This window comes from Centroberyx affinis, unplaced genomic scaffold, assembly GCF_046629955.1.
Source record: "Centroberyx affinis isolate AG114_WGS23_722 - 3 ecotype Tasmania unplaced genomic scaffold, CSIRO-AGI_Caff_v1 ptg007171l_1, whole genome shotgun sequence".
NCBI lineage: Eukaryota > Metazoa > Chordata > Actinopteri > Beryciformes > Berycidae > Centroberyx > Centroberyx affinis.
In genome coordinates, this window is record NW_027283628.1 from 1 (window position 1) to 15,531 (window position 15,531).

A 15,531-nucleotide genomic window follows, 5' to 3' on the forward strand; every position below is an offset into this window, starting at 1 on the left:
GTTACCTAAACCTAAACTTAACCCTAACCTTAACCAAAGTCTAAACTTAACTGTTTGGTAACTAAACTTAACTGTTTGGTAACCTAATCATGTGAGAAATGTGAAAATGGTGTCTCTAATTCTTGATATTGTCACATAATCCTTTCATGGTTGAAGATCATAGTCTTCACATAATTCATGTCCCCAACATGTAGTCTGTGTTTCAAAATGTTATGAATGTTATGTGTTGGTTTTTAAACGTGAACTTTTGGCTCCTTTACCTTTGAACGGAGACTCGAGGATGGGCGCAGGCTTGAGGGCCAGGAAGAGTTTCTTGGCGTACTTGCTGAGCGCTCCGCTCTTGTCGGTGGGCACAATGAGCTGGCGAATGAAGCGCGCCCGGTCACGAATGTCGTAGTTCTGGTCGTACTTTGCCAGGTTGAGAACGTACTGAGTCAGCAGTTTGGTCTGCCAAGGAGAAGGAATATGAGGATGAGGAGATGAGATGAAACAGAGTAGTTACCATCTAATGTGTGTGTGTGTGTGTGTGTGTGTGTTTGTGTGCGTGGAGGGGTGTTAAGAGATGGTAAACAAGTCATTCCACTTTACAAGCTGTGGTGCAATGACAGTCCTAAAGGAATACCTTGACATATCAAATTTGTTCTGGTTACTTAACTAAAGGGTTAAATAAATAGGGTTTCATTCCAAAATGCTACATATCGATTTTGAGAAAGTTGTTGGCTGAAATTGATCAAAGTAAAAAATCTAGACAATAAGAGAGATATAAATTATATCTAATTTTGGAATTTGTCCTTCAGTTTCTCTAAAATGTCATCCCTCACTCAAACCTCATTCAGTTTACTGAATGTTTACTACCTAATAAACTTGAATATTTACTTTTAATATACTGAACTGTCCTTGAACATTGGGATAACATGTTTCTCAATGGTCTCATGGTCTCAGTGGTAGACCATGGCAGAGGGTTAGGGGTGTGATTTCTTTCTTTTTAAATACTCATGACAGACAGACACATGACATTCGGACCTGTTTGGAGTTGGTGAGATAGAGCTTGGCGGCCAAATTGATGATCTGGAGCTTGACGATGTCTTCTTCGTTGGTGAACGACTTGGCCATCTTCCTCAGGACGTCCGGGGCGATCTTGGGAACGTGCTCGCAGTATTCCCCTATCAGCCAGAGGATGCTGGCCCGCGCCATGGGAACCTGGGAACACAGGAGAGAGTAAAGTGAGACGTACATCCACCTTTTCCACTGGTGCTGGACAAGGAGTTCACCTGCAACAATCAAAGTTGGTCCGCACAACATTCTTGCTCCATCAGTTTTTGTTGTGGTAAAACAATTTCTAACTGAGTTTCAGGTGTGTTTTCTTGTTTTAACGCACCTGATGAACACCAATTCAGTCAAACGATGTTTACCACAAGAAAAATTGATGGAGCAACAATGTTGTGTGGATCTACTTTGATTTTCACCTGGGAATACACGACACACCACAGCCACTCAAATACAGGGCTGTAGTAATATTAAATTATGCAAATATTAACATTGAGGATTCTGTTATAATTATTATTTTTGTTATTATTAGTTTAGCTTTATTGAATTTGTACTATTGTATTACTATTTCATTTTTTTTTTTTTTTTTTTACGTCATTGTTTTTATCTCTTTTGTTGTTTCATGTTGTTTATCTGTTGCTGTTTTTATTTCTTTTAATATTCCATTTTATATCCAGCACTTAGGCTGCAAACCATGTATTAAGGGTGTTTTACAAATAAGGTTTATTTATTACTAGTAGTAGTAGTAGTAGTAGTAGATCACATGATTGATAGTAGTAGATTATAACAATCTAACAGTACATAACAATAATCCTGATTACAATAGTCATAATTTATAAAGCACTTTTCAGAACAGTGTTACAACACTCCCGTTGCAACAGGAGTGTTGATTCAGGATCTCAGCTGACTGCTTCATTTCTGGGTTTTTTTTTAGAAGAGAGGCAGTTCATTCCCCGTAATATTTCCTCGTTATTAAAACAGCAGGAAAGCTGAGAGGGAGACAAAGGGAGACACATGAGAAAAAGCTCTGATGGAATTTGATCCTCAGCCAGCAGGGGAATCGAGGGAGTTTTAACCGCCGCATCATCACCCACTGCTTCCTTTGTTATGACAAGACATTCAAAATGAACTGCAGTGTCTGAAGGAGATTCTAACCTGGATGTTGTCTGTGAGTTTGGCCATGTGCTTGATGATGTCGCTGTGCTTCTCCGGCTGCATCTGCAGCAGCTTCTTGATGACCACCACCGACTCGGCCACCACCAGCTCTGCAAAACACGTCAGAGTCACTCAGTCATGAATGAATGAATGAATGAATGGTGAATGAGTTTGTCTTCATTTTCTATTCATGCTGGGATAAGTTTAACTCACTGAAGGCAGTGAGACCACTTCTTCACTGCCAATACTGATTCTGAAGACTAAGCTTTAATTATTGAACAATGCCAAGTACAAATTCAGTCTATTAGACCATTAGTTCGGGGTCCATGGTTAAAAACGATTGAGATATAATCCTTTTTTGTCTAGTGGAGATATCCAGCACAGATATGTATGCGTGAAAACAGAAAATCAAGTCTTTACACTGGATTAAAGCACTGGGGAAATTCTCTGATATAAGCACCCTATTTTCACTCTTAATTTGTTTTAGTTGGTGTTTTTTTTCCTGTTTGTTTTGAAGTAAGATGTGTATAATCCCCTTGGTAATCATTATCTCACCTGCTCAAATCTGTTATCTTTTTTATCGTCTTTCTGTCTTACATCATTGTGTTTTGATCACTTCTGTGTTTCATCACTGTGCAGCAAAACTAAACTGTTCAATCATTTATGCGCAAATGAATTAACTAAACTCAACTAAGCTTTTAGCTCAACATCTGATATCAGTGTATATCAGTATCAGTGCAGTGTACTACATCCCCTAGAAAAGCCCATGTGACTCACCGTCTCGGTTGGACAGCAGCTGCACCAGGCCGTTCAGACACGTGTCCCTCACCTCGCCGATGTTGGTCGCACAGCGGCCGATGGCTTGGATTGTGGCCGCCACAAAGTCTTTATCCATGCTTTTAATGTAAGTCTGCCAGAGATAATATTCACTCAGTACAGTAATCTGTAAAGGGAGCCCACTGCTGGCTGCACTGACCAGTCATTTCTGGCTACTACTACTATTACATCATCTATTATACTTTTATTCTAATGAAAGATAATGAGCCTAGCGTTCCTCTTGTCAAAGCATCACAAGTTCATTCCAGTCTATTCTACTTGACGTACCTGAAACTCTCTTAAAATGGTGGAAATGTTCGTCTCGTTGGCCAGATTGGTCAGGACCTCCAGCTGTCAAAGAAAAAAACACAGAGCAATTTTTTTTATCTCATTTCATATATTGCCCCTACATTTTGACATTAACCTCCTCACTGCGTTCTGTGTCACAGACTGTACTTTTAACATTGTACTGGCTATAGCAGAGAATAATAGAATAGAATAGAATAGAATAGAATAGAATAGAATAGAATAGAATAGCACCTTAAGGACTTTGATCTGGGTGGGGTCGGTGGAGCGGATGTAGAAACTCTTCAGGTACGGTTCAAACATCCCCTGGAAAACAGACAGACAGAAACAAGAAAACCTCAGTGAACTGGCTGTTTCATCATCATTTAAGTTCAATCCATACAACACACACACACACACACACACACACAAGGGAAAACAAACAGCTCGTTATGTGGACAGTAGCTCACCCTTCTCTTGATAGTCATTGTTGCCACGTTCTGAAGAACAACATACTGGACTTCACTAAAAGGAGAGACAGAAAGAGAGATGGATGGAGAGAACGATGGAGGAAGAGGGGGAGGAAGAGAGAGACAGAGGTATTCAACAAAATGACAATGTCTGTCTCTTCCCTCTCCAGCAATATACACATCCTCTGGCGGCCATGTTGGAGGTCCACAGCTTTTGGGCGGCAGCGTGAACAGCTGATTGCGTTTTGAAAAGTACAACTTGACTGACTCAACAGTATTGAACAGACATGATTAATATCTGTGCTGTTTCTGACTGAGATCTAACCAACACTGTCTGGTTGCAAACATCTGATTTGCATACTAGCTAACATATCTAGTAGAAGCTAGCGTTAGTAGTGGCTGTAGTACATTAATATTAAAGCTGCGGTAGGTAAAGTTTGAAGGAAAACAGGAAGAAGAAAGCACTTAGTGCCAATCCACCCACCAAACTCACCCACCAAAACAGTTTGCCTCAATTAGTCAGAGGCCGAGCCACAAAATTAACTTTGAAAGCAAATAGCAGAGCAATGGCACTATCAATATTGCCGAGATTCTGACATATTATCTTATTTATTTATGTATGTTCACCCAGAGGATTAAGGGTTAGGGTTATGAGTTACTTTTGCTGAATTCAAATAAAATGTCAGCTTATAAAACCTACAATGACTTTAACATTGGCTGCTTTGCTAAAAAAAACAACTGTTTGTTTAGGCTTACAGTAACGTAAACAAATCTACCTTATCTGACTATTTGCTTTTACTTATACCATTACTGAATTGACCTACACTCACAGCACAGTAATCTTGTTCAGGTATCTCTCTTTTTCTAGCACAGTTTATATACATTTAGCCATTATTTGCACATAGCCAATTCTACCAATGGACCTCCAATAGATGAGCTTTGCTGCCCCTATAGGAATAATGAGCTCTCTAATGAAACACATTGTGCGGTAGATGGGTTTCTGGTAAATCGTCCAAAGAGGGATGCAGAGTGATGATCCCATTACAGCACACCCAGAGCCACAACAACACCCACTCAATAAGCAGCTGACAGTCTGCAGGACTTACAGCCAATAAGCCAGCGATGACCGGCCATCATTCCTTATGGTTTATGCTTTCATGTTTAACACATTCTCACGGCCCCCTATTTATTTCCCTTTCTGCCTCAGGGCTATTGCAATTTATTTTACTTCCCATAGTTGTTATTTCGGCATTTTGTTGCTGCCATACTGTTTTCCTCATTGTTGAGTTTCATGGTCATTTTTCTTTCTCTTATCACATTCAGTGTGTTTGCTTGGAATATTGATTTGAATTTTATTTGCTTTTGTGTTGCTTTTGAGGTGAGATTTTTTTTTTTTAGGCTTATAAACCCAACTCAATGATTTCCAACCTTACTTTCATTCTCAACATCAATAACCCAGTGGGACGGCCGACCCTGCTGGCTTTATTACATTGGTTTACATTTAGATTACACTGCAGCCAAAATCTATAGAATATGAATTTAAATGGTCGACTTATTTCAAATGACAGACAGCAGAGCTCACCTGTGGCTCCTCAGGAGGCGGACCAGGGCTTTGGCTATCACCCCAACTTCTGCTTTAGGGGCGAGATGGAAGTACAGCTGGGCCACAGCCATCACCACCTGCAGTATGTATGGGTGTGTGTGTATGTGTGTGTGTGTGTGTATGGTGGTTGGTGGATGAGAAAAGGGAGGGAGGGTTAAAATCGTGAACGTAGAATTAGCAGTACAATAATTCTTATGTCGGGATCAAGTGTAATGTGTTGAAAGCGTTGTTCTTTCATTGGAAATCCATTAATTTCAAAAGCAACAGTCCGTTACCACTGCATCATTGTGTCATAGATACATTGCATTGCGATACAAGTGTTGCATGCCTTGGATTTATTCTGATTACGCATGCATGAAATAAAGCAAATATTTTTTGCCCTAATTTCATGAGGTCTAATTTGCTCCCTTTTCAACCTTTGGAAGGTGTAAGAAATGATCTGGCAAGTTATTTAGGAGAAACGAGCGTGTTACAATAACCTCTGTGCTTTTTATGATTTTTTAAGCATTCGATCACCATATTACACACAATGTAAGTAGGCATTTATCCCTTCTAATGTCCCTCTGAGATGCACATACAGGTGATACTTTACTATAGGTATCCACTGGAGAGCAGTGGAGGGAAATTATGGCTTCCAAGAGGCCTGTAGCAAATAAAAATGAAAAGGTTGGAAACCACTTCAGTGCTAAGGGTGAAAATGTATTAACTGCTAAGTAGGCGCAAAATAATAAGGTGCATAAAGAGCAATCGTGTAATAGAGATAGGCTTCTGTACTGCATGCAATATAGGCAAAGTGTTTGCTGCCTGAGAAAGAGCGATAAGCTTGAAACACATTGCCTACCTTGCATGTAGTATTAAAAGTCTATCATTGTGTTTTATGATTGCTCTTTATACACCTTATTGTTTTGCGCCTACTAAGAAATTAATACACTTTCACCCTTGAAGTGGCTTCCAACCTTTTCATTTTGTTTACATTCCACCAAAGCCCAAGGACAGCCACAGCCAGGTCCTCTGGAGCAGGTTCAGCGTCTTGCTCAAGGACACTTTGACAGGCACGGATTTGCTGTTATGGTGATTGAACCTGTGACCATCTGCTTCCTGGTCGGTCTCTCTGACCAGCAGGTCACAGCGACACCCAGCTCGACTGACGCAGTACTAATGCAGAATAATGTATGATGGGGGAAACTGTATAATGTCTTCCACTGAAGAAAACAGGCCATCCAGGGAGACCACAGCAGTACTAAAGTAATGTGATGCTCCATGGGGAAATCATCGCTTGTCTCCTCTTCAGTGTGGAGGGTTAATGAGTAATCATGTGTTCTACTGCAGTGATTCTCAACCTTTTTAATTTAAAAATTTAGTCCACATTAGAGCCATGGACCCCCACTTCATGAGATTTTGTCTCTCGGACCCAAATCTGAGAATATTTTTATTGTTAGATATGATTTTGTCCAGAATTCCATGACTATCTGTGTTGTAAGTAGAGAGATAACAGTCAAACTATGATCAAAATACTCATTCTTCTACATTCTCTAATTGTGTTTACTTTCTTGTAAATGAAATAATGGCAAAGTTTAACAGTTCATCAATTTGCTGGGGACCCCCTCAAGGACCCCTGGTGGTCCCCGGACCCCACGTTGAGAACCACTGTTCTACTGTATATAGAGTGTGTTATAGGCAGTGTTGGTGGTAACACGTTACAAAGTAATGCATTACTGCAATTACATACATTTTTCTTCTAACGCAGTAAAGTAAGGCATTACTGTCCTAATTTCAGTAATCATATTGCGGTTGCTGATCTAACAGATCGGGCGTTACTTGCATTACATTCTTTAGCCTTTTTAATCTCTTTATTGGTGGAATATCTATCAAAAGATTCCCCTTGTCTTATTATGCTGCCTTCAAGTCATGACAGAAATATTGGAATAACAAGTAGAGCGCACATGAACGAGCCAACAAAGCGGTAAATAGGACTCGGAAAGTCTGAATTTAATGCTGTAGGCTCCAGCTTTATTAAAAATCTTAAAAGAAAGACTTTGTGTCTCATTATTTAGATACTTATGCTGATAATGTGGCTTAGGTCGACAATATTTATTGGCCCGATGAACGCAAGTAAGCCTCACACAATCATTTTAGGGTGTAACACAAAAGTAAAGTAATGAGCGGTGTAACTAATTACTTTTCTCAGGCAGTAACAAGTAAACTAATTCATTATTTTTAAGAAAAGTATCGAGTAATGTGTAATTTATGGCTTTTCACTGGTTCTAGATGTGTGTTATTTAGAAGAGCGGCGGCCTCACAGCTGCGTTGCGGCTCTGCAGGAGCGGCTTGGTGTTCCTCAGCAGCAGCCGGTGGTCTGGATCCATCACATACGGCTTCCTCTTGGCCATGGCAGCAACCTCCGCTTTCTTCTCCTTCTCCTCGTCCTCTTCGTCGTCCTCGTCATCGGAGCCGTAGAAGGTCTTCTCCCCTCCCTCCTCCAGCAGCGACTCCTGCAGAGGGGAGGAGATACATACAGATCAGTGGAGAGGTGGGTTGGAAGGACAAGACAGACCAAGACAGCAGTGTTGCTCTCTCTCTCTCTGTCTCGCTCTCTCTCTCTGAAAGTAGCTATTGGCTGCTCAAAGAGTCACCAAATGACGTCATATGCTAATTTACATATGAATATATTTGCTACACTAGGGGCTACACTGTTCGAAGTGCTGACCTCTTTGGATTTGACATGACAACAGTGCAAGACGGAAAGAATGAGGTGCACACACACACACACACACACACACACACACACACACATTACGTTACTACAGCACAGCCACCATAACACAACTGGAAGTGAGTCGCTTCACTCCTCTATATTGTGCAGTGTATATTTAATAAAACAGTACAACAGTAAAACAGTAAAACAGTAAAAAAGTACAACTTGTATTATTGTGAAAATTTTACTTTAACTACGGTATAACTTTTCACACCTTAGCTGCCAAGTATAATCTCCCATAAACATCTTCCTATGCTAATGAGTTTTGATAATACCACGCAACAAGAAAACTTACTTCTGGATTCTTCATCTATTAGTTTGCTTGGGCTGCTGCAATATAGTGATGCATATAGCAATATATAGCTAAATGCAACACATACTCTATCATTTTATAATTAAATTGTTGTAAATCATTGTTTTGTTAGCAGTGCCTCTATGTATGTAATAAGCCATATTCTCTGTTCAGTTGCTAACATTAATTTGGAAGCCAAATGTTCTCTATTCTGTATCTGTTCTGTTCTGTATTCTCTATAGAAGAGATGAAGGCAGCTGATCAACTAGTGACAGATAGCTGATATCACATTCAAATAAACTGATAATATACAGTATATGTCATCAGTATGAATGTGAGTCTGTGCTTGTTTGATTCTCACGTTGACGTTAGGGTTGAGGAACTGGGTCCTGGCGTAGCGGGTGAGCATGTTGATGATGACGACCTGCCCCCACTCCTCCACATCGATCAGCAGGTTACACAGCTTCCTGTAGTTCTTGTGGATCAGGTCGATGCGCTCCGGGCAAACTTCCTCGAAAGCCATAACAACGCTTCCTGCCACCAGCTACATCATGTCCAAACACACAACAACAGATGGGGATCTTTAGGCTTTTTTTTTTTTTTAGCTTGGCAACGCTTGTCATTTTTTTTTATGATGAGGTACACATTATCTACAAGAACCACTGATGCAATCAATGGATAGATACAAAATATTGCTTGTGCACACTACTTACACCATTTACTTGAACAGCATAAATGATTCAACTGACTTTGTGAATTCTAGTAAATCTGGTCTGTTTCTGGGACATTTCATTTCAGTCACTCAAAATAGCCGTTACTATTCTCCATGCTAATTAAATGAAAATTACAACACCTGCCTCAAAAAATGCAAGTTGAATCCCAAATTGCCTTTTATCAGTGTCATATTCAGCTTTCCAATTACAGAGAGATGATAATACAGCTGAAAAATGTTTCTGCAAACTGCCAGGCTGCACTGTAGGTCTAAACAGTCTTAATATGCTGCAACATTAGATATTCTCATCATTGTGCAGTTGTTGGAATATCCAACAATGTTGATACATGCAGTTACAACTGTACTGACATCCCCATGTGCACCCACTGTGCAAAACACCAGAACCACCTGTACTGCTCTTTGAAGAAAATTGAGCTGAGCAGGTGAATCCAGGTTGCAAAATCTTACTGATTTTACCTATTAACTCCTCGTCAGTCATGAAGGGGAGGTGTAGATGAAGGAGAAGAAACAGGTTAAAGTAGGAATTATAAGCCTTGAGACAATTGAGGCATGGATTGGTGCGACCGGTAAATGGAAGGTGGCCCTAATATTTGGTGCACACTGTAAAACTCACCGTGGTTTTGTCAGCGAGGAGTTTCTCAATGACTTCGATCAGCTGGTCCTTTTGTTCAGGATCCAAACTGAAGGCAGAAAAGGAAAATACACACAAAGGCATGAAGACTTTAGACTTTTCTAATAAAAGATGGAGGTAGAGTAAGCACCCACTGTATTGTATTCTAGAGCATGAAACAGACTTTACTGCTACAGCAGTGATGGCCATCTGGGGGAAGTACAGTACCTTTTTACTACCACAGAGGGCTTTAACTGGTAAACACATTAGCAGTGAGTCATATCACCATTGTATCTTAGCACAGTGGTTCTCAACCTTGGGGTCAGGGCCCAGTAGGGGGTTGCAAAACAATTTATGAAATCTGAAAAAACAAATTTCTAACTCACGCATTTATTATCATGCTTTTCATTTTTGTAATAAAGTCCCTTTTTTTTCTAGAGAGATAAGATCTGCAAGTTCTAGGCTTCTTCCAATAAATAATCAAGTAAAACAGCCTGAAAAGGGAAAATACAACATATACACCATTTTGTGTGTTTACAGTCATAACAGGGAGTCATTACTAGCCATTACTTTGTTCTTGGGGGTTTGCGAGCTGAAAAAGCCTGAGGTCACCTGTAGAGTTTAGGGATTGCGTGAGCGGCTGTCTTCCTGACGTACGGAGACATGTCTGAAGCAGCTTCTTTGATGGCCAGCATCATTATAGGGACGATGATGGTGACTCTGATGCTGGAGAGCACCCGCAGAGCGCTGGCTCTGATCAGCTGGTTAGGATCCTGCACAAACACAAGGAGGGGGAATTCAAGACATTATTTTACTTGGTTATTTTTGTAAACACACTTGTGAATCATCTGAAAAAAAATCTTCATTCCTAGAGTTTCGTTCCAAAAGATTAGATTGAAAAATGAAAAATGTAACTCATATCAGTATTTCAATATTTTAGGCAAGGTAATTGTCTGTGTTTTTGAAAAACTAAGCAAAGAAAATAGGGTAAAAAAAAAACATCCATAATGGATATTTGTGATGCTAGTGTTTTGGAATGAAACCCTTCATCTGTCCTTCGGGGTTTGGTTTCTCTTAAGCAGCTGGTTAGCACTGAAAGCATTCCTCATTAAAATCTAGGAGCAGCACCAGTCCCAAGCTAGCTTTGGTTTCAGTGAGAAACACTTCTTCGGAACCATTATTAGGACAACTGAAGGACAACTGTAGAGGCTTTTTGTGCACAATACTGTATGAAAAATGCATGAAAACAATAACCAAGTCAAATTCAAAATGTGAAGGAATTCTCATATGGGAAAACGTAGCTGCCTCTGCTCTACCTTCAAGCCTCGCTGAAATGTGGAAATGGAGAGCAGAGCGAGATCCTGCTGCTCCTCAGCGTAACGCACCAGGTAAACATAAACCAGCTTCTTCACCTGGGATGGAGAGAGGCGGAGGAGAGAGAGAGAGAGAGGGAGACAGAAAGAAAACACAAAGTAAGTTATGTAGATTGGTTAATTTATTTTCACAGCACTAAAGCACAGAAGAGATAAAACACAACGATAAAATGCAAAGAGAGGAGAAGAAAAATACAAATTTGTTCAGGTGAGATAAAAACAAATGCAAGGGGATTGTAAAAAAAATGACTTAACAACAAAATCAGATATTTTAGACACAGAATCTAAAATAGCCTTAATGCAGAAAGCAACATGTTTACTAGAAGAAGAAGCACACATGATGCATGAACCAGGATGGAAGTAGCTTCGTCACAAACCTCAATGTTCTTGCAGGCCACGTTCTTCACCACAGCCGGGAAGAGATCTGATGCATTCTTACCTCGGGCGATCATCTGCAGAGAAAACACACGGTCATTACTACATTACTCATCTGCTGTCATTACCGTGGAGACACACACAGCTCATACTGCAATACCCAAATCTTGTTTTTACCGTGGACACACACACATAACTCCTACTCATCTCTTGTTATCACAGCAGAATGGATCAGTGTAAATCTTAAAAATAACGAGTCAAAGCTGCACTACAGCCTACAATTTATGCATGTTGGTGGCAGCAATTTTCAAACTGCAATACTGAAGAGTCATGTGACAAGATGTCAGTAAACTGCTCATATATACCAACCCAGCTGATCTGTGATAGCTTTATATCAAAGGGACAAGAGATGCAAAAAATCTTAGTTTAAGAAAGAGTCTAAGAAAGAGTCGAGAGAGCGCTCACTCACTGCTGTTTAGGAGGCAGTTTGTATTTTGCTCTTATAGCAATATTCCACTTAGTTTTAATAGGGGGGCTATTTGGCACTTGACCGCCATGAAAACCAGAATATAAACGAATAAGAGAACATAGCAGAGGCATGTATCCCTCTGCTATGTTCTCGTCTGTCAATAAAAATGCTATTTGGTGAAATTATGCTCTGGAAAATATGACCAAACCTCAGCTGAAAATTACAGTAGCGGGTTCTGTTGTTCAATCTGTTCACAATCGTGTTAAGTGTCAGTTTTCAGTCTATTCAAATGAATTGGAAGTAAAAATCCTGACGCTACAAACTCGTCCAGCTGCATCTGATCTTGGTGATTAGTTTATATTTTTTTCAGTTTAGGTTTTCATGGCGGTCAAGAGCTAAATAACCCCCCATGTTAAAACTAAGTGGAGTATTGCTTTAAGTTTCAATTCGTCACTTCCTTTACTCAGAGAAAATCTTTCGCCAGTACCCACACCCAACAAAATAATTACATTTGGTCTAATAAAGCAAATCTACGGCATCTCAGTTAGTCATGATGGGACTCTCTTCTCTATTGCTGCAACACTGTTTGTGATTTAGGCTGGTAAGACTAATGCAGCTTTAAACATTCAGGTTGAACAAGTAGTATCTGGATCTTTGTACTGGCCACACACACACACACACACACACACACACACAACAAACACAGTCCCCTACTCATGCATCTTCCAATAAGCCGGATTGCAGGGTCGCCTGCAGTGCAGCACCCTGGAAAGGGTTCAGGTTTTAGGGTGCAGTGCCATGGACTTGAACCAATGATGTCTAGTTTATATGTCAATTCTTCTCTTTCAAGGTAAGACTGACTGCTTTCCTCAGCATGATTTTGTGAACCAGCCACTAGGCTTCTGATTTTGCAGCATTACAAATTCAGGCTCTTTGTTTCTATCCTGCATTTTCTCCTCCTGTAAAACAAACAAGCAAACCAAACCTGCTAAGCAAGCTTCCTATATCAGCCAAGAAGGAGGAGTGGTGCGCACAGCAAGGATTTCACCAGGTGGTATATTTGAAGAGTTTGTTTTCAAAATGCTGAATATCAATTCTGGGAAAGACAAACACCTACAGCTCATCATTCAATATGTCTAAAAAAAAAGAAAACCTGTATAAGTGGGACTATTTTATAAATCAAGAACTCTATACGATCTTTCAAAAAGTACCATAATTTGTTTACTTTTGTACCGTCAATCACTTTGTAAGCCCAGGTGTAACATTTTCCCCAAATGGTGGATATCCCACTTTGGAATAAAACTCTTCATTTCAGTCCCTTTTGATCCTGTGCCTCCCTGTCTCTGCTCTATCGCCCGCGGGAGCAATGAAGAGATGGGTGTGGAGCTTCAAAAGTAGGAAACTGACACAGATTATGAATATTTAACAGCTGACTGTGCAGTTTCCATCTCTTACGGCTGTAGTTTTATCATCTCAAAATGTCTTTCTCATACAGCTGTAGGATATTAAGTCTCTCGCAGTTTTAGTTATATATCAGGATATTGAATCTTTTACAGTTTTAGCTATATTAGGATCTTTATCTCGTTTTACAGCTTAGTTATATTGGGGGTCTTTATCTCTGACAGTTAAAATCATGAAATTCTTTGTTACAGAGAGCATGCATCAGATCCTCCCTGTTGGCGGAATAAAATCATGTATTTTATATTGTGTGCATGCCAGTTTTGCTCAAATATTTCCTGAATCCCCCACTACAAGCTGCTGAGCGCTCTGGTGAAATCCACATGAAAACATTATTTATACTCACCGCCACAATCCGCTTCATTGCCTCTAGCTTCAGGGAATCTTTGTTGCTGTCCAGCATCTCCTTCAAGTCATCGTGTCTGGAGGAAGAAAACACTGAAATCACTACATGATACTGAACTCACAGCTTGGAATCTGTTGTTTTTGTTTTGTTTTTGGGGAGAATGGGACATGGAGCAGTAAAACCAACTGTAAAAATGATGGAAGGTCCACATTGATTACCTATGTGCTTCAAAGCAGAAATACAGACCTTCCATTATTTTTTTGCAATTTCTGTTCGAGACATAGAGTTATCTAAATTTGCAAGTGTGACTCAGGAATTATTGTTTCTGTTGCAGGAAAAAACAACTTGTTCCAGGTTGCAAAATATGTCCAGCTTTTAAAACTGCAGCTCCTTCATTTGCCTAACAGCTGTGTAAGTCAAAAGTGACATAATGCATAAAACATTTTTACTTCTTATAAAGAAATTGCCAGAAAGGAGGGAAGGGACATTGATTTTCTCTCTATTAGAAATGTTTTGCTCAAGGTATCAACTAATACAATATTCAACCACAAGCTTCTCTAACCTTTCGGCTACTAGTTGACTTTCTTGACCAACCAGAGTGACGACGACTAGAGGATTCATCTGCAGACTTGCTTTCAAAATGTAATCCATTACAGAATACTGAATAGTAAATAATTAGATTACTCACTTAGTATTTAATTCCTGCCAGTTACTTTTGGGTTACTCTGTCGCCAAAATCCATATAATGTATAGACAACAAAATACCAACTTAACTTTAATTTTAATCATGTTACTATGATTATCCATTACTCATATCAGCCATTGTTTCATTTACCAATACATGTGTTTTTCAATAATGTGTTTTTGGGTGAGCAGCTATGAAGAAACTGCAAGTTAGAGGAAACTTTGGTGGGTGAAAGCAGGTTTGTCAGTGGTGTGTAAAATCGATTTATGTTCAAAACCTGACGTAAGAAAAAGCATTTTTCCTCTATGAACATATAACATGATATTGATGATTTCTATATAATCTAACAAGAAATCGTCTTTTAAAAAGTGTGATTCCTCTTTGTTTTCCTTTTTACTGGGCATTACAGCTACCTTTTTTGCAATCAGACTACTGTGAACCATTTACATATAACCTGCTATTCCCCAGCCACGTTCATCCATCAGCTCTGTGAACGGGAATGGGAACAGACTGGCCAGCTCGCACATGAGAAGCAGGATCCTTGTCTGAGTGGATCTGAACTGACATCTCCACTCTCCTCCACTGTGAAAACACCTAAACAGTACTGACAGATTCTACTAAACCGGCCGGGAACCTGAGAGCAACAACATTCAGAAAACAAGCTGCGAATCAATGTAGGCAAGATCGCTGCTATACCCAAAGATAAAGATACTAGCCTAAATACATGCTTAAGTAATAATTGACATTTTCAAAATGACATTTTCAAAATTCGAAATAAATATCTGTTCTGCTACTTTTGATTGTTATACCACAATAGTGATTTGACCTATGTCCAGTTAATCAAAGCTTTTACATTTGCTGTTCTAAACACCCGGAGTCTGGTAGCTCTTTGCTGGGAAAATGTGTTGATGTCTTTTTACGTTTCCGGTTTATTTGGAATAAACAGAAGAAGAAGAACTGGGTAGTTAGCATGAGCAGCGATAGCCACCATGGCTGAACTGACAAAGAGAAGAACGCCACCTACAGAAACTCAAACTGCATCAACAGAAAATCCAAGGA

The 15,531-nt window shown here is 39.7% G+C and overlaps 1 protein-coding gene across 1 annotated transcript in view; it reads right to left on the minus strand.

Annotated features, from left to right (window-relative positions):
• Positions 1-260: 260 nt before the first annotated feature.
• The window catches only part of LOC139639351 (AP-3 complex subunit beta-2), a gene marked incomplete at its 3' end in the record, with an annotated part of 28,272 nt that continues 13,001 nt past the window's right edge, over positions 261-15,531 (minus strand). Inside the window, exons 2-16 of the mRNA XM_071513436.1 lie at positions 13,788-13,863; positions 11,517-11,591; positions 11,083-11,178; positions 10,379-10,539; positions 9,770-9,836; positions 8,785-8,967; positions 7,677-7,868; positions 5,356-5,453; positions 3,774-3,828; positions 3,559-3,630; positions 3,307-3,369; positions 2,980-3,112; positions 2,203-2,312; positions 1,024-1,200; positions 261-447 (exon numbers count right to left, since the gene is read on the minus strand). Of these exons, the coding sequence (XP_071369537.1) occupies positions 261-447; positions 1,024-1,200; positions 2,203-2,312; positions 2,980-3,112; positions 3,307-3,369; positions 3,559-3,630; positions 3,774-3,828; positions 5,356-5,453; positions 7,677-7,868; positions 8,785-8,967; positions 9,770-9,836; positions 10,379-10,539; positions 11,083-11,178; positions 11,517-11,591; positions 13,788-13,863 (1,745 nt within the window). The remainder of the gene's footprint in view (positions 448-1,023; positions 1,201-2,202; positions 2,313-2,979; positions 3,113-3,306; positions 3,370-3,558; positions 3,631-3,773; positions 3,829-5,355; positions 5,454-7,676; positions 7,869-8,784; positions 8,968-9,769; positions 9,837-10,378; positions 10,540-11,082; positions 11,179-11,516; positions 11,592-13,787; positions 13,864-15,531) is intronic.